The sequence below is a fragment of the Schistocerca piceifrons genome, chromosome 3, assembly GCF_021461385.2.
Source record: "Schistocerca piceifrons isolate TAMUIC-IGC-003096 chromosome 3, iqSchPice1.1, whole genome shotgun sequence".
In the NCBI taxonomy this organism is placed as follows: domain Eukaryota; kingdom Metazoa; phylum Arthropoda; class Insecta; order Orthoptera; family Acrididae; genus Schistocerca; species Schistocerca piceifrons.
Window position 1 is genome coordinate 262,839,395 of NC_060140.1, and position 24,058 is coordinate 262,863,452.

The 24,058-nt window shown below is 41.8% G+C and overlaps 1 protein-coding gene across 1 annotated transcript in view; it reads left to right on the forward strand.

The window, feature by feature from the left end:
• Positions 1–24,058, forward strand: part of LOC124788571 — a 49,759-nt gene that overhangs the window by 18,161 nt on the left and 7,540 nt on the right. Inside the window, exon 4 of the mRNA XM_047255842.1 lies at positions 9,664–9,881. Within this exon, the coding sequence (XP_047111798.1) occupies positions 9,664–9,881 (218 nt within the window). The remainder of the gene's footprint in view (positions 1–9,663; positions 9,882–24,058) is intronic.

The window sequence follows — 24,058 nt, forward strand, 5'->3', positions numbered from 1 at the left end:
GCCTCGAGCATGGATGTGTGTGATATGTCCTTAGGTTAGTTAGGTTTACTTAGTTCTAAGTTCTAGGCGACTGATGACCTCAGAAGTTAAGTCGCATAGTGCTCAGAGCCATTTTTTGTCATGCAGAATGTGTGCAGTGATTCTTGAGAAAACCTTTTCATTTTCTCATTCAGTCCGGTTCTTGTCAGCACAGGAATATGCTCTCTTGCTTCTTCTAGAGTTGAACTTTGAAATACTGATGTGTATACAGGAGCAGATAACGTAAGATTGCAAAGCAAGAGTAGTATAAGAATACTAGAGTAGAGTACACTGTTAACACTCAGCAACCTCTTTGTTACAAGATGTTGAAAACTTGGATCTCCATGAGTACAACAGATTGTACAACGTCGCATTGTGAACTGCTTTACAGAATGTCCAGCGAAGGAGTCCCTGATTTCAAAATAACTCGAAAAGATCGATAGAACTTTGGAATGTTTATTGTGAAATCTGTAAGAATTTTATAGAGACGTTATACAGAAGTTTCGGAAAAGTTCGAAGAACTGCCAACAGCAGGCGCTGTAACCGCAAAAAGTAGTGCCTATATGCGGTGTTCGGGAATTCCCGATACAAATTTCTAGTCCTAGTAGAGCTGTGTGAATAAGTGGTATTTTGAATAAGGAACCGTGTCCAGAAACATACCATTTCCGTGCTACAACCTTTTGAAACCATGTTTGTTAGTTAGGTTTGCTGCAGGGTAGTCATGGTGAGGGGAGGGGGGGGGGGGGGAAGGGGGAGATGTTTACGTCGGATTGCCTGATGTCAGTTCACGTATATCCTATCTCTCTGACCCGGTACGAGCCTCATTCACGGGTCTGTGAGTGTTGGAGCAACATGGACGAGTACACGTTTCCAGAATACACCGACATGATCCTTCTGTTCGGCAGAGCCGCGCGGGATTAGCCGAGCGGTCTCAGACGCTGCAGTCATGGCCTGTGCCGCTGGTCCCGGCGGAGGTTCGAGTCCTCCCTCGGGCATGGGTGTGTGTGTTTGTCCTTAGCATAATTTAGGTGTAGTAGTGTGTAAGCTTAGGGACTGATGACCTTAGCAGTTAAATCCCATAAGATTTCACACACATTTGACCATTTGTATGGCAGCGGTCACGGTAAAGCAAGAGCTGCTCGTCGCCTTTATCAAGATCGTTATGCACAACGTTCGACTCCATCGCATACTATTTTCGCTACAATCACGCAAAAAAATGGTTCAAATGGCTCTGAGCACTATGGGACTTAACTTCTGAGGTCATCAGTCGCCTAGAACTTAGAACTAAGTAAACCTAACTGACCTAAGGACATATCACACACATCCATGCCCGAGGCAGGAATCGAACCTGCGACCGAAGCGGTAGCCCGGTTCCAGACTGTAGTGCCTAGAACCGCACGGCCACTCCGACCGGCATTCTGCATGACAGCAATGCGCATTGACGTGCAGATATTGTCAGAGTGCTGTCACCTACAGGCAATGAATTACTGCGTAAAAAGACATTGAAGACGAAGGAGTCACATATCAAAACACTATCACATCTTAGGTCATCAGTCCCCTAGAACTCAGAACTACTTAAACCTAACAAACCTAAGGACATCACACACATCCATGCCCGAGGCAGGATTCGAACCTGCGACCGTAGCAGTCACGCGGTTCCGGACTGAAGCGCCTAGAAACCCACGGCCACCGCGGCCGGCGCAATCACGCAACACCTTCGAGAAAGGGATACCATCTCCGTCAGTAGGCGTGACTATGGCACCTCAAGAAGACGCCACGCTCTCGAAATGGAAGAGGCCGTACTGCATCAACGAGTACTCCAGCAATTGAGGGTGCTATGGATGTTGCTCTGAGGATGGGAAAACCGACCGGTTAAAACCGGTATTGTTCGGTATTTGTTTTGTCTCAGTTATAACAGATGTTTTTGTATTTTTTACGAATATTCGAGTAAAGAAAACATCAATTAGCCAAAGCTAATTTTTTGGATCCATGTCACGTCGAGCTGCTGCACTACACTGAGCAAAACGAGGTCCGCCGCGATCTTAGAAGGTACCCCATGACTTTTGCCGTCTCACTCAGTGGCAGTCCAGAGGCATCACTTTCACCGCTGAAACGTGAATGGAGGTTAGCGTACCGAAGAAAGAGATTGAAATCATGTATTCCACCAACCAACGTGGTTTTCAGGTACTGAAAGACCACAGGTTAGAAATAGTCTTACGGCAACAAGGTGCAGTTTTCAAACACGATTCAGTGTTCCAAAAGAACCTGATACGATAATCATTCATAAGCTCTTTGCCAAACCCCCACGGACAGTCAGTGTAGCTGATGATCTAGCGGGGAATGTCGGCCCCACGCAATCTGTAATTACCCCTGAAAATGCCACCAAGGTTTCTGGAATTATCCAACAAAATCCAAGGAAATCCGTCCGAAAAATTGCAACAGATATTAACATTAGCATGGTAACGTATTTGATGTGGAAACTGATTAGTTTATAAGGTTATTAAAGTTTGCTTAAGCGTTCAACTATTTTAAGTTTAATGGTAAGTTTTATGTACAGAATAAAGGTTTAGCAATGGGACGTACATTAGTAGGACAGATGGCAGACGTCTTCTTGAATAAGTAAGAAACAGCTTTTTTAAAGGCAAATTTTACCGTAAGTACAGTGACAAAATACAGATGTACAGAAGATATGTAGATGATATTTTCATAATATATATCAGCGGTCCCAGGAAGAAATAAATGCGTTGGTGAATGACTTCAGTAAGATGCATAAGGACATAGTTTTTACATTATAGCATGAGAAACGTGGAGTCTTAAATTATCTGGACCTGAGGATCGAGAATAAGAATAACAAGCTCGAGATAGGAATTTTTGGGAAACCCACGCTCACAGCGCTGTTACTGATAATTCCTCATGCCACCCCCATAAACGTAAATTGGCATTTTCAAAAATGCGCTGCACAGGGCTAATTACACACCCCTAAGTCCGGAAAACAAGAACGAGGAAATGAAAACTCTTACACAAATAGCGGTGAAAATGGTTTTGATGCGGGTTTGATAGATCGATCGGATGTGGAAGTTAGGCCTAGCAACCAGCAAAATGATAAAAATCCAGATAAAATAGAGTCATGCCGTATTGGAGGACCATCTCACGTAAATTAGAGAGGTTGTTTAACAAGAAAGGGGTGAGAATTGCTTTCAAGGCGAACTACAAATTAGGACATAGGCTGAGGCATAAGATCGACACAGATGGGAACTGGATGAGGAAATCGGGAGTGTATGAACTAAAATGTCAGGATTGTGAAGCGAGACATGTGAGACAGACGAAACGGAATTTTACAGTTAGATTTAAAGAGCATAATAATAGAAAGAACGGCTCATTAGATGCAGCAAAGCTAGAAAGAACGGCTCATTAGATGCAACAAAGCATCTCAAAAATGAGTAGCTTTCGTCGGGGGATATAACAGAAAGCTTGAGGGTGATGCACGTTGAAGAAAATGGGTAGTTGCTGTCAAATTTAGAAGAGGTAGAGATTTATTGTACCTTGAAAGAGGAGTGCGTCGGCATTTTAAATGAGAGGACGGAAGTGTCTAAGGGGCATTTCTAGGCACACTTTGGCGATATCCTCCTTACGAAGCAATCGCCAATATATTTTATCTGCAGACATAAGATTTATGCATGCTATTTCCGTTCACATTGCAGCGTACGGGTAGTTTTAAGTTAGAATGGGCTAGAACCAGACAGGCATTTCTCGAAGATTTTAAGACAGGCAGTTGTATCGCTGGTGCCGAGCATTAGGGTTTAAGTAAATATCATCGTTGGTAAGTGATGCCAGTGGCTTTCAGTTTGCAACTGTATCTTGGGAACGCTGACTTATGATGTTTTATGTTTTATGGTTTGAGTTGACAATGCACGTGTGCAGATTGTTTTTAAGTTGTGACGGAGCCTAATGAAATAACATTTTTTTAAAAGTAGGTTATAATTCAGGACGTCTGCAGGTTCGAATCCTGCCTCGGGCATGGATATGTGTGATGTCCTTAGGTTAGTTAGGTTTAAGTAGTTATAAGTTCTAGGGGACTGATAACCTCAGAAGCTAAGTCCCATAGCGCTCAGAGCCATTTCTGATTGTTTTATCTGGTTCCTCGTTTTTAGCACTTGAAAATCGGATATTGTAGTCGCGAAACATGTTGTGGCAGTACTCACACGAATGACAACTGGGCTATACATCGTCAATATTGCTTGAATAATAGTTGTATGATGGCTTCATAACCGTTATTCCTACACACTCTATCGGAACCATCGTACCACGGCGGACGAGTTCGAATCAGCGATCTGTGTGCATCTGAGTCTATTTCCGTTCAGACACTACAGGATATGATCGCATACTACATTCGTCTGCGCCACCTCCGTACTATGAGTGGTCAACATTTCGAAAAGACTGTGATATGGGTAGCAGATACTGCTTGTAGAGGACGGGTTTATTTATGCACGCTGATACTGTACGAGATGCACAGCGTACAGCGCCAACTGTTAGCAACTTTTCGGACTATACAGAAACTTCTATACAACTTCTGTACAAAATTCTTAAAGGTTTTACAGTAAATACACCTTTTGTTGCATTCCTCTATCTACCTCACTTTTCGAGATATTTTCATTTTGAAATCAGGGGCTCCTTCGCTGGAACCCTGCATACGCTCTTGAGAGGCAGACGACTCTCGCTATGTAAACTAATCCGGACTGCATCACTTTTTACGATCCACTAACACGGCCAGAAATAAAATCAGAGATAGGACTGAGCAGTACACAAATGAAGTCTGTGAGCGAAGTGGCAAGAGGCGCTTTGTTTACAAACACAACACACATTCGGTGTTACACTGACGTGCAGGTATTCTCAGTTCAGTGCAGCTGGAAATATAACTGGAGGAGAGAATCAATTACTCTGTTATTCTATAAACACTTGGGAGTTCGAACACACGACGTATGCTTCCAGTGATAGTTGTTGCAGACAATTTGCGTTTTTTAAAGGTATTGTTTTTATCGGGATCTATTTTACATAGTTTAAACAACAAGCTTCTGTTGGATTTGGTAAAATGTTATCTTCGTATTGGAAACAGAAACTGGCAGTTTACGTAAGTAAGTTTGGTGTCTTTCATAAAGACGTTTCAGAGTGTCTAGTCTCTCTTACAAGACACGATGGTACGATGGTTCCGATAGAGTGTCTTTCAGTGTACCCCACAATAGAAATAACTGTTATGAAGCCATCATACAACTATTATTCAAGCAATATTGACGATGTATAGCCCAGTTGTCATTCGCACTAGCGCACCAGTCATAAAGTACAGATCTAAAGACAAGACTCCTTACTAAGTACACAAGAGAGCAGATACCGACCATATCAGACGTGCTGCCAGGATCGGAAGAACTTGATATATCAATTACGAAATTGCAACAGAGAAGCTATGTACGAAATGCGAAACCCTGCTGTGTGAATTTAGAAACCCAGTATTACAGGAAGACTTCATAATTCTGCCGCCTCCATAAGATATCTCACGTAAAGATGATGAAACTAAGATAAGGAAGACTAGGGCACGTATACAAATATAAAGAAAATCATTGCTCCCTACTACTCAATCCCCCCTCCCGCTCCATACGCGAATGGAATAGGGAAGAAGATAGCTACGATTGGTACAAAGTACTCTCCGCCATGCACTGTATTGTTGCGTCTACCTAGATGTAAATATACTCGAAATGTCGGGTGAATATTTTTGTCGTTTATTTCTGCCATTCCGCTAACACTGTTGCTGAGATGTCGAAGACATGGCATTTTTGTACATGTAACAAAAGCGTACAGTCGGTAAATCGATCGGATTTAAAGTCATGATGATTCCTTTAATTTTTTTATCCTGAATAGTGAGGAATAAGTTTCATTTATGGTAAGCTTCCGATCAGACGAGCTTCAGTTTCATAACAGAGCCATATTTATTGCATACAATCCATTTAATTGATGACAATATTTCAATTAAGGCGAGATATTTGGGGCGTTGAAATACGCGTAACAAGTGAAGATGGCGTTTCAGGATGAAGAGCTTCCTTATGGCTTTATCTTGATATCACGCGTCAGTGAACAATAGTCCTTTGTGATAAGCGACACTACGTTCGATTATAGATTACGCTGACCTTTGTCCAAGATTATCTGATAAGCTGTTGTGTATAACCAATAATTTTATTGGTAGCTGTCCGTATGTTTAATCTCGACACTTAAAATACCGATTGCTAGGAGACAGATGGGCTACGTTCTATTTGATTTTGATTCACGCTCGCATTAGGATACTGAAGGCATATTACTGTAAGAACAACTGAGTCTTCCATACACTGAGAAACTACAGCATAGTTATCAACTGCAGAGGAGACTACTTCCAAAACTATTAATGCGACAGAATGCAAAGTATCTATGCAGTTAAGTCAGCTGAATGACAGACGTATCAGAGAAACATGGCTCGCACCTGAAACTGCGTCAAATCATGTATAAATATTACACAAACATTTAATGGCTAACTTCGGCAGATGCTGCAGTAACTGACCGCCATGTGCCTAGTAAGTTGGAATCTATTGAGCGAACTGCAGAAAAGTCACTTAGGATTTTTGGAAAATAACATTAGTTAAATGTTTCTTGTAGTAGGATGACTACCAATTTTTTCTCAACAAAATATCGTTGGGAACATGATTTGCTACTGTAAACGGCATGTACGTTTCTTAGTACAGCAGTCAAAAAATGTTGTGACTGCTAATGATACACATCCAAATGTTACACATATATTCAGCGATATCAACATCCGTCAAACAGTGAAATTCCCATTTCGTAAAATGAATTCACCATGATAGTAATTACTCTTTATTATCTGAACCTATATGTGCAGTATACTGAAATATGAAAAATCCAATTCCTAATCGAAATGATTTCCCACTGAGGAAACAAATAACCTAAGGAATTCAGTTTCCGGTACTTACGGGTCAAGACAACCAGTTACACAGATGAATTGGCAAATGGATATGTTCTTGAAATGATGGCGGCATACACCGAGGACTGAAACACTATCATCACGTAGATAAACCGGCGCGGTCATCCCGTTTACATCATTGACATTTATCTGGTCTAACACATTAGGCTGAAGATTCATCGTGATGATCAGTACCAACTACCAGCGAGAAACAACCGTTAAAACAAATATGCTGTTCTGCGCTTTTACGATTTCTGTCGGTTCAAAGATTTTCATTTTACGGGGTTCTCAAAGAGAAAACAATTGCAACAAATCTCTTCTAAGCAATCTGTTATACATCTGTGACTACGCTCACCGCTAGTATCTTTAGATTTATTTTTAATAACTATGAAAGCTACGACTAAACGACGATTTTGTGAGTGGTGGTGGGGTGGGTGGAGGGATGGGGAGAGGGAGGGAGCGGGATGCGCTCATACACGGTAATGCGTAGCTTGCAAAGAAGAGAAAATTGTTAATCGGTCATACCAGCGCGGACTGTGATAACGTTACCAGGATTAAAAACTCGCAAAACACGAGTATCAGCCACACGTAGAAACTACCCGTAGGACGAAATAAATTTATTCTCACGGCCACAGAAATTCAGCCCAATAACAGTACCATCGGAGCTATGAGACACTAAAGCTAAACTCATCACCCGTGGCCAGAATGGAAACTAGAAAATACTACTACATCCGTCTTTCTCAGTCTGTGGTGGGGATATCAAAACGGATAATTCCAACAGAGCGCACTTACACAAAAGATTATTGTACACTGCGAATAGATTGCGAATTCACAAATTACCGGCATACTGCCAATTTAAAAAATTTTCATCTTGACAATGTTTCGTTTAAACAAATGAAATTTTTTGATGGAAGAAACATACAAAAGAAGCATGTTCGCTTATACTGTATTACTTTGTCTAAGTTTTGGCCATCCGACGTTATGATCCATGTAACATTCGATAATGAGACTGAATATTTCGAAAACGGCTCTGCGAGTGAATTAAAAAGTCCAAACAGTAGCTGTGAAAGGATTACTCGTTCACTTCCAGTCTTAAAGACTTATCTGAAATATCATTTTGAAGCTGGGCACGATAGAGGACGGTGTATAACATATTCTTCTTTTCTATAGATAACGAAAAAGCTAAACTCCGCGAGCAGCTCTGTAGACCACGTGACGTCGATCGGCCACCGTGACTTCCTCCGACACGTGGTGTCATGCACGTACGGTATGGAGGAACCTTGGGTCAGCATACCATTCTCTTTTCTAGAGATGCAGATCAATAAAGATTATGTATTGCGACGTAAAATTACACGTTTGGCTTAAAGGTATTATGTCTGATTCATTTACAAAGGCGCGAAGAACGTACGTCGAATTCGTATCCTTGTTGTATTTTCAAAGACAAAATTAAGTAAGAAAATGTCCGAGACACAAGCTGTTAACTTCAATGTAATATCTGCAAATAATCATTTCCCACAAAGGGAATTAAATATGACACTGTCTCGAAAAATGCTGAAAGAGTAATGAAGACATTTCGCAGGTGATGTTTATCCGTACTCACTTCAGTAATCTCCTGTCAGACGAGAACAGAATATAAACTTCTTCCAAAAACTTTAGTTAGTTCTAGTGTACAGACATGTTCATTCTATCACTTCAGTAATCTCCTGTCAGACGAGAACAGAATATAAACCTCTTCCAAAAACTTCAGTTAGTTCTAATGTAGAGACATGTTCATTCTGTGAAAAGCAAACATCTTTGAGTCACGGTGGAGTCAATTATATCATAGTAATACTTGGGACTAAAGAACTACAGCGTGTTAAGGGGAAGTATTACATCGGTCTGGTTATAAGAGAAGCACGTGGTGGTTTTTAATATATTGCTAGGACGTTGGTAAACATATTTGTGCATGAAAGAGAATAGTAATGAACCATCGGTACGACGTACAGTGAATAAGTCTATGAAATCAGTATGATGCTGTACTACCAGCGACATCGACCGTGTACGAGTACAATAAAAATGGTAGTGAACTTTTTTGTTTCGAGAGTAACAGAAATCTTGAAATATCTCGGCTGGGAGATACTCTAAGAACCTACATATAAAAATCTGAGAATCGTTCTTCAGGGCAGAATCTTCTATCATGTGCAAATCCCATACGCACTGTTGTCGTAGACACCGAGAGGATAAAAATGGGCTACTGACAAGTCATATCGATAGATGCAAGTTGGTAGTTTTTTTTTTCTATGGTGCAACTGGCAATGGAATGGATAGAAACTGTGACAGATGGAGCCAAAAGCACCCCAACGGTTATCTGAATTGGTTCGAGAACGATGAACTGTGCAACCGTCCGTTCAGATATGCAGGAAGTCTGACAGTATCCGAATAAGATGATACACGGGTTCGTCGTCTTTATGTAGTTCATCCGCAGTAGAGCCGCTGATTGTTGACGTTGGAGTAACACAGATGATGAACAGCGTCACGTATCGGAAGCGAGGCTCGGGACGCTTTAGTGGAGCGTCAGGCGCCTATTTCACAAATCTAATCCACGACTTTCAGTGAGGCACAAAGCGAGGCCACAGTCACCATCGCTGCGTGGTGATGTGTCTTCGCAGCCCCGCAGCCCCTGGAAGCACGGGGAAGTCCAGAGCAGTTGCGCAAGTCTTGCCAAGTGCCTGGGGGGCCATGCCAGGGCGACGTCTTATGTGATGGCAGCCCCCACTACGAGGAACTTCAGCAGAACCTGTGTGCCGTGCGCCCACCCGCCTCTAACACCGACATCAACCCCGCAGGAACCCTTCCTAATGGCGCCGCTGCTAAGCGCTGTGAAACTGTACGGTTGACGTCTAAAGGCGCTCTGCAGTTGGCACTCCACCTCTCGGCCACTTGCTTTTTTGGATATCTTCATAGAGAGGTGGCAGTTTTAGGTTAGATTACATTAGATAAATCATTCATTCCATAGGCCCATAAAAGAGGGAATCCTGGGTGTGGAACATGTCAGATAAACACATTACAAAAATGTAATTAGAAAAACTTGTGTTTCATTAATTTTAATGATCCTCAGTCAATAAACAGTAAAATTATGTACATGAATTAAATTTAAACTTCTGATATTTACAGGTTTAATACAGGGTGACACACGGGAGAAGGACGGTTTTTAATGATATAATACTCAGCCAACTTTAAAATTAATGCATGTTTATTTACACAAAATCAAAGCTCATTATTTCCCATTTTAGTTAACAATGTTACCTGTGAAAAATAATGTCGTCAAGGTGATGTCCATCATTTCGAATGCAGGACTCAAGTTTGGCTCTGAGCACTATTGGACTCAACTGCTGAGGTCATTAGTCCCCTAGAACTTAGAACTAGTTAAATCTAACTAACCTAAGGACATCACACACATCCATGCCCGAGACAGGATTCGAACCTGCGACCGTAGCGGTCTCGCGGTTCCAGACTGCAGCGCCTAGAACCGCACGGCCACTTCGGCCGGCAGGACTCAAGTCTCTTCTCAAAATCCTCCATCACACGGACTAAAATCTCTGCAGGGATGGCAGGAGTTTCTTGAATGATTGCATTCTTCAACTCGTCCAAATTTCGTGGTTTGTGGTTGTAGACACAGTTCTTATGGTACCCCCACAGAAAAAAGTCACATACTGACAAGTCGGGAGACCTGGGAGGCCAAGGAACATTGCCAAAACATGAGATAATCCGGCCAGGAAACATGCGTCTAAGAACTGTCATTGAAGTGTTTGCGGTGTGCGATATTGTCCCATCCTGCTGGAACCAAACGCTTTTTAAAGGGATTCGTCGTCTTCTTAGATCTGGTTTCAAGAATGTTTCAAGCATACGAATGTAACGAATCAAATTAACAGTAACTGTGGCCGCGTTCTCTTTAAAAAAAAAAAAAAAAGTCCAATAATGCCAACAGAGCCAAGGGCACACCAGACTTTTACTTTTTCTGAGTGTAGAGGACGCTGTTGGATAAGGTGTGGATGCTCTGGAGCCCAGTAACGTAGGTTTTGCATATTCACGGTCCCGTTTAAATAAAAATGAGCTTCGTCACTCGTCAATAAAACTTCATTTTCATTCGATCCCAAAATCACTTGCATTCTGTAAGCGAAGTCTTCTCGTACAGCAAAATCAGTTTCCTTAAATTGTTGGACAATGAGCATTTTGTAGGGATGGAATTTTAATTCTTTATGCAAAATTCGTCTAACCGATTCACGATTGATTCGTAACTCACTAGCATGACGTCTAGCTGACCGTCCTGGGCTTCTGACTGCCACTTGCATATCCTTTCAACATTTTCTGGCATCGTTGACATTAAACCGCGCACGAAACAATCACTGCGTAGCAATAATAGACTCACCACTTTTCACGAAACTGTCATAGACAAACACTCCACGTTGCAAGTCCCACTGCTCCATAGTGACTGAGTAAACGAAATGGTGTCTTGTGTGGATCAGAACTATCCCCACCCGACCACCTCCCACCACCGCGCCCTCAGTACTACGCAGTTCAAAACCGTCCGTCTCTCGTGTGTCACCCTGTACTTACATTTGCTTTCATTAAATCCATCATTCAGACATTTGCTAGTTTCTTGGCTCTTACAACCAAGTATTGTCAAAAATTAAAGTAAATTATTCATTTCAGTGATCCTCAGTTAAGAACAGTCAGATTATGTACAAGATTTAAAATTAAACTTCCACTATTTACAGACTTACATCTGCTTTCCATACATCAATCATTCACATAGTAGGTGTGTTTTGTGTAAGTACGGCTGAGTAAGATACTGGTAGAGGTTGGGCCTGAACTACACTGCTTATGACACAGCGAACCTCAGTGAACATTGTGCTTTGCTAGTTGTTTTCTTATCCTGAAATGAGTGAAGAGACTAAGTATGGTACATTACGGGGTTAGAGATGACTCTTGACCAGAAGATATCAGCGACTCTCATTTGCATGTCATTTCCGTTTTTGTAGAACAGATCGCGGGTGTAGTTTGCCAGCTCGACGAGGGAAAGGCGACGCTTGTTCCGTGGACCGTTCCTCATCCCTCACGTGGCCAGAGTTTGTTTACGCTCGCAGCCGACTGTCTCAGTAGAGTGTCCGTACTAATATACATACATCGACTTTTCGCTAAATCGTCTGATCGATTCGATGCTAAGGGTACAAAGTACGTAACACATCCATATTTTGGGTGTATTGGATTACCGACACATCGAAATAGTGTTGAAAAAGTGCTGGAAAAAGTTGTTAGGTTTACGAAGGAACCTATTATTTAAATTTGTTGCATGAGAAGTCTGTCATTGCTGATTTACATACGTTTTCATACAGAAGTGTACAACAACAAAAATTCATTCAATTTAAAATAAAGAAAATTCGTAGAACTCCTCGGTTGTAATAAACCTACGTCTACACAGGTACTAAAAAGAAAATAATTACTGATAATTGAAAAGAGTGTTTCAGTATAAACAACATTAACATTTCTGTTAAGTTCTATTTAACATCTTTGTTCGGTGTTGGTTCAAAGGAATAATGTTCAGTGGTGTTCAGTGGGAGTGACTTGAGATGTCATCATGTAGCTGAAGCATGAATTATTGTGTTCAGATCAGTCACTGAATCTGATAGGGATTTTTTCTTTGCTAGCACTTCAATGAGAATTTTAATGTGTTTAGAAGCTCTGGGTGACTACTTTGATCCAAAAATGTATGTTTCCTTTGGGTCCAATGAGTAAAGTTCACCAAGATAATGTGTCTGTTTGTAGACCTTCTAGCATGTCCTGCCAGAAGAGCAACTTTCAGACCGGTAGTGAAGATTAATTTTGGAGAACATTAGAATTTACACTGAGGAGACAAAAGTCATGGGGTACCTCCTAATATCGTGTCGGACATCCTTTTGCCCGGCAAAGTGCAGCACCTCGACAAGGCAGGGACTGAACAAGTCGTTGAAAGACCCCTGCGGAAATATTGAGCCATGCTGCCTCTATGACCGTCCATAATTGCGAAAGGTTGCCGCTGCAAGATTTTGAGCAGGAACTGACCTCTCGGTTTTGTCCCATAAATGTTCTATGGGATTCACGTCGGGCGATATGGGTGGCGAATCATTCGATCGAATTGTCCAGAATGTTCTTCAAACCAGTCGCGAACAACTGTGGTCCTGTGACATAACGCCGTTGTTTGGGAACATGAAGTCCATGAATGGCTGCAAATGGTCTCCAAGTAACAGAACATAATCATTTCCAGTCAATGCTCGGTGGCGCGCGGGGTAGCCGCGCGATCTCGGGCGCCTTGTCACGGTTCGCGTGGCTCCCCGCGTCGGAGGTTCGAGTCATCCCTCCGGCATTGGTGTGTTTGTTGTTCTCAGCATAAGTTAGTTTAAGTTAGATTAAGTAGTGTGTATGCCTAGGGACCGATAACCTCAGCAGTTTGGTCCCATAGGAACTTACCACCAAAGAAAGTACCAATGATCGGTTCAGTTAGCCCAGGCGGTTCCGTGTAAACACGGCCCACACCATTATGGAGCCACTGCCAGCTTTGCGTTGGAATAAGTCGCTCCTCTTCAGCTGCCAGCTTTGCGTTGGAATAAGGCGCTCCCCTTCTGCATTTCAGAAACGTTTTATTTAAATACACGTTCGAGCATGTGCTCAGGTAGCCGTGTCTCGCTAATTACCAGGCAGAGCAGGCGCAGTTGACGTGCTATGGCGGCAGATAGGAGGCTGACACGCATAGCGTGAGAACAGACGCTGGAACCGAACACGTGCTTCGAATGGCGATACAGTCGCTGTGGAGACCAAACTAAATGTTTTATGATTGATTTTACAAACGTAGCAGCGTACAGAAATATCTTACGAAAAATCCTTATTAATTTAAAGCGCTATCATGATTTAGTTATATCAAAATATGCTGATTTATAGAAGGAAGTGGGAATCGCTTACAAACTGTTAAGAACATGAGTTCGACGTTGCAAGGACTATACTGATTGTAGAGCAGAACGATGAGTCGTTACTCAGATACCGCTCGTTCACATCTCCGTATCGATCAGTCATAACAGCCAGTACGAGCAATCGATATATACTATTAAAATGGATGTATGTGTGTGTGTGTGTTTTCTAATCTCCTCCTAAGCCACCGGACCACTTTCAACTAAACTTGGCACACAACATTGTAAGATGCAAACTATCACGGCCGGAAATGTCACAGTTAATAAAATGTTCCGGGCTATTACGCCGTGGTTAAAGGGATTTAACATTTAAACACAACAGCAGCGAGCCGAAGTGTGAATCGGAAACTCGAAGAAGCTACGAGTCCCCTTGAAAATATTCTCCGCTGATAGGGACGAAACATTGGGCTTAAATGTTAAATCAGTTCGACCACCACGTAATAGGCCGGAACATTTTATTAACTATTGGTACATAAATCCTTTACGTCGGGCAGCGTTAGCTATGGAGGTACGAACCTCCTAAGTATGATAGTCCAGGAAAAATGAGGTCATAAACAATGAGATCTATGAAAAATTGCCACATCATGCATGACGTTTAAATTTATTACTTCTTTGCCACTACATCTATTGACAACATATTTCGCAGACCGTATTCACGTGTGGCACTGGATGTACTTTCACAAATATATCTCTGCACGACACACAGTTCAAGAGATATGACGTCATAAACACTGAGATGTGTGAAAAATGCCGCATCATGCGCGAAGTTTTAATACATTTATTCCTTGCTACTACAACATCCCTACAGACGAGTCACCTTAAGGAAATCCCTGACACGTGGGAACGATTCTGACAGCTTTCAACTGCGAAGCGCACGCGGCCGTAAGTGAAAACAATAGCTGTCTATGGAGCTAAGTGCAAGTGTTTCCATTGAGACGTTTACGAAATCGCGTTGCAGACACGCGAAGCAGCTGCGCCCAGCGTACAGAAACTGTCCGGTATACTGAACTTACACATTTGTACGTTATGCATATTTCTTTGTACCGTTGTTTCATAATTTCAAAGGTATTTTCACGAAACAGAGAAATGAATTTTTTTTCGGTATTACCGTACAAACACAGCTCACTTTTTTGTTTTCGTTTCTAATAGAAAATTGGCTAAAAGAAAATGCAGACATTGCCATGTTTGTCAGCTAGCACATAATGGTCAGCCGGCCGCTGTGGCCGAGCGGTTCTAGGCGCCTCAGTCCGGAACCACGCGGCTGCTACGGTCGCAGATTCGAATCCTGCTTCGGGCATGGATGTGTGTGATATCATTAGGTTAGTTAGGTGTTAGGTGTTAGGTTCTAAGTCTAGGGGACTGGTGACCTCAGATGTTAAGTCCCATAGTGCTTAGAACCATTTGAACATAACGGTCAGACTTGTATCTTAATCACAGGCAATGTAATGTTTCAAAGTAATTTAAATGTTATAGTATCATGCAGAACATTATTTTATCTGTTTCTGTGGAAAGTAATCGCGAGTACTTTGGGTTTTGCACGGACGTATGTCTAGCATACGGTGCCAATTAAATACAGTGGTCTAAAGACAGCGTGCGTCATTTGTATGGTAGCTTACCCGTTTTCAGATCAAAGCAATATAGGTACAGGGTGTCAATTACTGAATCATATGAAAAAAAAACGAAAGTTAGTTACAAGCTACGGTGTGCACATACTTAATTCAACATGTAAACGTCACTACATATATTCAGATTTTCGTTATGACATGTTCGATATGCCTGCCATCATTGGCGATGATGTGGCGCAGACGAATAGCGATATTCTGCATGACCCGCTGATGTGTCGGAACATAGATGCTGTCAATGACCTCCTGAATGACTGCTTTTAGCTCAGCCATGGTTTTGGGGTTATTTCTGTACACCTTGTCTTTAATATAGCCCAACACAAAGGAGTCGCACGTGTTCAGATCCGGAGATTATGGCGGCCAGTCGAGGCCCATGCCAGTGGCCTTTGGGTACCCCAGAGTTAGAACGCGGTCCCCAGAGTGCTCCTCCAGGACATCATATACTCTCCTGCTTCTATGGGGTCGAGCTCCGTCTTGCATGAACCATATCTTGTCCAATCAGGGTCACTTTGGATAATGGGGATGAAATCATCTTCCAAAACCTTCAGGTACCGTTAGGTAGTCACCGCGCAATCAAGTAATATCGCACCAGAAATGCGGATCTTCGATCCCACAAATGCGCCAATTTTGCTTAATGAGGAACCAATCCAAATGAAAGTGGGCTTCGTCGCTAAACCAAACCATAAAAGCACTCCGTCATCAGGCCACAAGTGGCCCATCGGGACATCCGACCGCCGTGTCATCCTGAGGATGAGGATGCGGATAGGAGGGGCGTGTGGTCAGCACACCGCTCTCCCGGTCGTTACGATGGTTTTCTTTGACCGGAGCCGCTACTATTCGGTCGAGTAGCTCCTCAGTTGGCAGCGCGAGGCTGAGTGCACCCCGAAAATTGGCAACAGCACATGGCGGCCCGGATGGTCACCCATCCAAGTGCCGGCCACGCCCGAAAGCGCTTAACTTCGGTGATCTGACGGGAACCGGTAAACCAAACCATAGGCGCTTTCTAATTTCCATCATGTCCCCGACCAAACGTGCAGTTTGAAGGCCCTAACGCAAACCGTTCAGAAGTTAGGCCGATTTTATTTCATATAGTTCAATAATTGTCAGACTATATATAACAACAGGGCACAGGATTTCTTGTTGATACCACCGATCCTTTCCGTCAACTGTACAGGTAAGCAGCGCCTATCGGTCGCGAGTACAGTACGCTCGTTTCATCATACATAGTGATTATAATTAAACTTCGGCTACTTGCAACAGTGTGGGCGGAGAACTATTTCCCGCGTGGGTACTCAACTTTATAGGAATGATGTTCACACCTTGAGCTGCAGGATTTGCGTTGTTAGTAGAGTTAGTGTCGTGACATGCCTTTAGTCGCGGGCAGTGGTACTGCCATGCAGGGATGAAACACAAGCATCAGTGTGCATTACGGCTACGGACAGTCCATTTGGGTCTGGGCAAGGTGAGCAGGACTAACAGCAATAGTGATGCTGCTCTTCGCGAGTATCGACGCATTAAAGGAATACGGAGAAGTGCTCTTTCCGCACAGGATTGAACAACACGATTCGGAAGTTCGAGTTAACTGGCGATCTCGGAATTCGTCCTCGGAGAGGCCGACGGCCAAGTGCGTCACAAATTGCTGAAGGAGGTACTGTTGCCACAGCTGAGAATGCTGGACACAATGTGCGACCTTCAAGCAGTGCAGGACTTCTGTCACGACAGCTGAACATTCCACAGTCCACCGTTCAAAAAGTGCTGCGAACAATTGTCCTGTAATCTCTAATGCTGTTCCAAGCTGTCGTGGGTGCAGATGGTTGCCACAATGAGCAACGTTTCTAACCTCTAACGTAAATATGGTACGCAGTTAACAAATGTTACCCTCTCGTGTGGAAATTAAAATGTGTTTGTTTCAATGATTAATTCGTTATTTCTTTTACGCATATCTTTACTAATATTTCCACAACGTTTCAATATCCTACGATCATTCGTTTTTCGTGGGGATACCCTCAACTAGGGAGTGTTTAATTATAACCACCCTGTGTTGTCGCTTAATCACGGCAAATCCTCTCATTTGAAGTACGTGAATGCTGTGCTTGCATATTGTGACAATACAGCAGCTGGCCAAGACGGTGTCAGGGAGGCGCCCACTTCAGGACGATATAGAAGAAACGCTGATCGTTCAGTTACAGAGGCAAGAACTCTACTTTTTATGACGCCTTTTCGTCTTATCGGAACACCTGCAGCAGAAGGACACTCTGTTGTGCGAGATTCTATTTAGTAATTCTCAAGAATCACTTTTTCTGCGATCGAGTAGTATAGGTGTTCATCATATTATCTTATCCATCGATCAATAGTGGGTTGAGAGTCTTGACCGTCAATGAAAATCGTTGACGGTAATCTTGATTGTGACATGAGGACATTCAATACAATAGTATCGAAAACACCAAGCTGAAGATTTATGTCTTTTACAGGCGGTCGAATGGATTTTGTTCGGAAGCAAGCGTTATAACGCGATTATGCAACGTACAACCGTCAAGTCTCATCGCAAACTCCGTAAAACGAAAACGGTGACACATGGGATATTGGTACAGTTTTGTGAAACGTAATCAGTGAGTAGAAAATGTAATTCAAGAGCTTTCTGTCAGGAAACTATTGATGTGCACATGCGGGTAGACTGTCACAGTACTCTGATAAAATTACGATATTTGTGAGATCGACGGGACAAAAATTACTGAAAAACTGTTTCCTAGCGTATTTTGAGTTCAATCAAAATGACTACTTTCTCCTTGGGAACCTGTATTGATTCCGAAAGGATAGGCAAAGCCTAACGCAGCTCGCCTTCTTCATACACAGAAGTACGCAGTTGGGATTGATGTTTACAGTACTTCAGAAAGTTTTCGATTCAAAGTAACATCGATGTCTAGTGATGGCACTACGTTCGTAAAGGACATCTAGCCACATCTGAGACTAGAGGGAAAAGTTCTTGACTGGTAGAGTTCAGAGAGCGATCCTGGATGGAGAGTCTTCCACAGAGATAGAGGCACTCTCGTGTGTGACTGAGGCGAATGTTATAAATTAATGGCATCGGCTAGTGGTAGTTGCAGTCTCAGATTGTCCGCAGATGAGGCACCTATCTGAGCGCAGGACCATCAGTTTTGTCGCGCCTGAAAAACCACGCAATCACGGATTTCCAATTTATAGACTTACGGGATGCAAAGCCATTATCTGGAAAATTTCTCCCTAACCATTTACATTTCTGTCGGTTTTTTCTTCACAAATTGCAATAATATTGATTTGTTGATGTAAGTTCCTTATTTCCTTACCCATAAAAATGTGTGTATAGTTCTTAATTTAGCTGCTTAAACGAGACTGAGCTTCATTAACATTCCCTAAATTATGTCACGTGTTTCTTTTTGTTACTGGTAATTTTTAGCAATGTTGTTAGCGAAATAATAAAGTAGTTAAGTTTTAATATATACTTTGTTCAGTACTTATAAAATTTCAAATTGAAAACCAGTACGGGCCACAAGATATACAGGTTTTGACAAAACATTCCGTGGATGTTAAAAGCTTCCTGGTCATGATATAGATTTGTTAAAGAAGAGCACAAGCTGACAATGCGGGATGACAGAGAAGCAAAACTACAAACAACAATAACCAGGATGGCCGGACAGGAATTTAAACTCAGCTCCTTCGCATTAGGAGTATAGAGACCTGTCCACTGCATTCCACCCACGCTCATATGATAGAAGAAGACAATAGCGAACCACCTCTACTAGAAATTGGTCGAACAAACCATATTATTTGAGTATTTGGATTAAGTCAGTCACAGTCTGACATTTCACATAATCAAAACAACTAATACTAATGCTGTTTATCAAATGGTTCAAATGGCTCTGAGCACTATAGAACTTAACATCTGTGGTCATCAGTCCCCTAGAACTTCGAACTACTTAAACCTAACTAACCTAAGGACATCACACACATCCATGCCCGAGGCAGGATTCGAACCTGCGACGGTAGCGGTCGCGCGGTTCCAGACTGAAGCGGCTAGAACCGCTCGGCCACACGGCCGGCTGCTGTTTATCGTCACAACGAAGATATTAATCAAAACCATGTTTGAGCTAGCATTTTTTGTATTCAGAAGAAAGCGTCTGTGCAGGTTCGTCAGATAAACAGGTTCATGTGCAAAAGGCATCAAATGTTCACACATATATTTAATTCGAGATAAATTAATGTGTAAAACAGAAGCACCGGAAGGGATAATTCAGACAGCCAATGAATAATTCTAACAAGAAAGTAACAAAACATCTGGATGATGAAGAGGGAAAGTTATCTAAGTGTAGTCAGTTATTTGAAATAGGGTACACAACTCTTATCCAAATACGTAAGAGATAATACAACTCCGACAGAGAGACGTTAGTGACTGTATGAACTCTCAAATCAAGTTCATATTCTTCTCTGTTTTACAGCCTACCAACACAGACGATCCGAAGTGACAAGGGAGTAATAGTACGGCTATGGGGCTACTGGCGCATTCTGTTTACATGCGCATTCAGTTTACATTCGTGACACCACGTGGGCTAGGTTATCGACCTACACTCACTTCACCAACCTTTCGATGGTGTTATAACATACGCCACTTTTTCGATGAAGGCACAATGATGATGTCACAAGTCAAACCTGATGACCTCAGATGTTAAGGCTCATAGTGCTCAGAGCCATTTGAACCATTTTAAAAGCCTCTGAATGAGCCCTAATTTATCTTATCTTCGTGGTCCTTAAACGAAATGTTCTGCAGTCGACCTCGGATGCTGATTCTCTTAATTTGCGCAATAGTACCTTAAGGAAAGAGCGTCGTCTTCCGTCCATGGATTCCCTGTTGATTTCTCAAAGCATATCCGTAATACTTGTATTCTGATCGAACCTACCAGTAACAAATCTAGCAGCATGTCTCTGAATTGCTTCGATGTTTTCCTTTAATCCCATCTGGTGGGGATCTCAAACACTCGAACAGCATTCAGAAATGGGTCGCACTAGCGATCTAGAATGCTTTATGGATGGGCTACACTTACCCAATATTCTCCCAATAAGATGAAGTCCAGCATTCGCCTTCCCTACTACCAACCTGAAGTGGTCGTTCCATTTCACCTCGCTTTGCAGTGCTACGCCTAGATGTTTAATCGAGGTGACTGTGTCAAACTGCACCCTACTAATGCTGCATTCGAACTTTACAGGACTGTTTTTCCTAGTCATCAGCATTAACATACATTTTTCTACATTTAGAGTAGCCTGCCATACATTACACCAACTAGGCATTTTGTCTAAGTCATCTTGTATATTTCTACAGTCACTCAAAGGTGACACCTTCCCATGCACCACAGCGTCATCAGCAAACAGCTGTACAGTGGTGCTCACATTGTCCGACAGGTTATTTATATATACAAAGAGTAAGAGCGGTCCTATCACACTTTCCTGGGGCATTTCTCACTCTACCTTTCTCCCTTATGAGCACTGGTCGTCGAGGACCACATACTGGGTTCTATTACTAAAAAAGTCTTCGAACCACTCACATATCTGGGAACCTAAATTACATGCTCGGACATTCGTCAACAATCTGCAGTGTCCAATGCTTTCCGGAAATCTAAGAATATGGAATCTGTCTGTTGCCCTCCATCCTGGTTTGTAGGATATCATGCGAAAAAAGAGCAAGCCTACTCTCGCACGAACGATGTTTTCCATATCCGTACTGATTTGTGGACAGAGGCTTTTCTGTCTCAAGGAAATTTATTATATTCGAACTTAGAATGAGTTCAAGAATGCTGCAACAAACCGATGTAAAAAATATTGGTCTTTAGTTAAGGGAGTCAGCTCTTTTTACCTTCCTTGTATGTAGGAGTCACCTGCACTTTCTTCCATTCGCTTGGGACTTGTCAATAAATGAGCTCTGTGCATAAGTTATACAAACAATTTACGTCAGGAAATATTCAATTTGAAGGTTTATTGTCCTTGCAAAGTGTGATAGCAATATTGAACTTTCAGAGAATTTTAGATATCGGAGTGACATTGATAATTCTCAGTGTATTGTATGCAAAATCTGCAGGAGTGCTCATGTGTGACCAATTTTACGTATTTGAATAGATTTAATGCATGGTACAAGATCGAACTACTGTCTACTAACCACTATTTTACCTATGTACTGCCAATAAACGAGTTGTGTGTATTTTAATTAGTTATACATCCGATTTAGATGCGGAATATTTAATTTCGAGGTACATAGCGTCTGAAAAGTATGGTACAGCAACTGAACTTTCATTATTAATGAGTGATGTTTAACAGATTTTATTCTTATTGCTAATATGCAAGCTGCCTGCATTTTGCTACAGCAAATTTCGATGTGGGCATATTTAATCCTAAAGACCATTGTGCTTGCAAAGTGTGCAAGATCGTAGATATTTCGAGAAAAAACAGTTTTTGTGTGCTTGAATTTTCATAGAGATCTGTAATTAGACTTGTATATTAGACAAACAGCCTGTGCATATGTGTGTGTGTGTGTGTGTGTGTGTGTGTGTTTGCGTGTGTGCACACAGTTCATCCCTTAATGACGTCATCAAAAACGGGTGTGGCATGTGACGCCATTATCGAAAAAGAGGCATATGACACCACTGAAAGGTTAATTACCTGATCTCAAGGTCAGTAGGCTGGGTCACGTGATGTCACAAATGTAAACAAAGTGATGCAGAGTGGCTATAGCCATACTACTCACAGTGACACAAAAACATCATCATATTTAGTAAGTACTTGTTATAGAATCGACTTTTGGAAGTCAATTAAACTTCAATGATATAACCAACACTTACCAACAAGAAAAGCAAGGAAAATTGATTTGTGAGCTTAACGATCTCTTACATATGTTCTTTCTTTACATTAATTTATGACATTATACAGTAGTATATGGGTGTTGCAATATAGGCGAAGCTGTACATCTCTAGAATCATATTATGTAACGTAGTGTATGCTCTACGTGGTTTTATAGTGCATGAACTGTTTATTGTGCGCATAATGTTACCTCAAATGACATACTAAATAATAGAACAGAGCTTCTTTTGATGAAGTTTTTGTTTCATAGCCTACTTACAGCCCTTCAATAATTAATGACGATGTGGAGTACTAATTAATATTGTTAGTATTTGCAGCCATTCATCCTCAGTTAATACATCCGTTACGTTCCTCTTTAGGTAGGGAATCCGTCTTTTGCAACTGAATGCTTATTTTCTTTTTGACGAGACATGTTTCGACTACTCATATTAGGCATCATCAGTGGACTATAATATTAAGAAAATTATTTTGTGATACATACTTTAAGGAGATTTATAGTGTTTACTAGTAGCACATTTAAATTAGCCAACTATTTACTAATATAAGGTTGAAAAAATGGAAGTACGTTATAAATCACAACCTTGTCTACCAAACAAACTGCACACAGTGGGTAACGACAATTCTACTCATATAGGGCACAGAAAGAACGGATAATTATGCATGTAACGCATTCAGACGAAAATCGTAACGTTGACACTGCCATTTAACATTTGACCACAAAGCAATTATTACTGCGGACATCCACGTAGGCGCAGCCTTTTATTAGAAACGTAATTATCACTGTGGATATCTGCTTATACACAGCATACACTGATATCGGCATCCGCACATATCTCTAATCATGGGATATTATGGTTTTGCGTTTTGTGAAGTGTAAAATTTCTGATACTGGAAATAGTAGGTTGTTAAGGAACGTTTACATGAGGCTCAGAAACTGCTTATTGCTACAATGTTGTCCCGCGATATTGCCCGGCAGCATGAACGTTCACAACAACCGCCGTCACATGTTCAACAATACTGCCGACCACTATTGCCCAGCAACGTTTGCGGCAATAGATTTCCGGGCTAGGATTGTTTACAAGTTTACGCGGACCGCAGTAGGGCCAAGAAATGGACGACAGCGAGTTAGTGAAAATGTGTGTGGCTCTTCTTTCTACTTCTACATTCCATCAGGAAAAGAGCTAGCCAAAAAACGAGCAACAGCGCTCAATGGATCAGTTCTTTAAGCAGCAGAACTCCTTCAGAAACATAAACTCGTGATATGATGCTGGATACATACCTTGTCCAGAGTGTTGAAACACGATTTTGAATATATTGTAAAAGCAATTCCAGAATTCGTAAGACTAGTATAAAATAATGTGTCCTAACTACAACTAGATTGCAGATTACGCTTCAGTTATTGGGTACTGGTGATTTGTACAAAATCTTGATGTACCTCTTTACGGTGCAGATCTAACCTTTGTGCTTCTTGACACCAAACTTTCTGAATAATTTAGTGGAAGGCCGCAAGGAATTCATTTAGGTAGTTTAAAATAGCAACCAAATATTTATATTAAAATTTT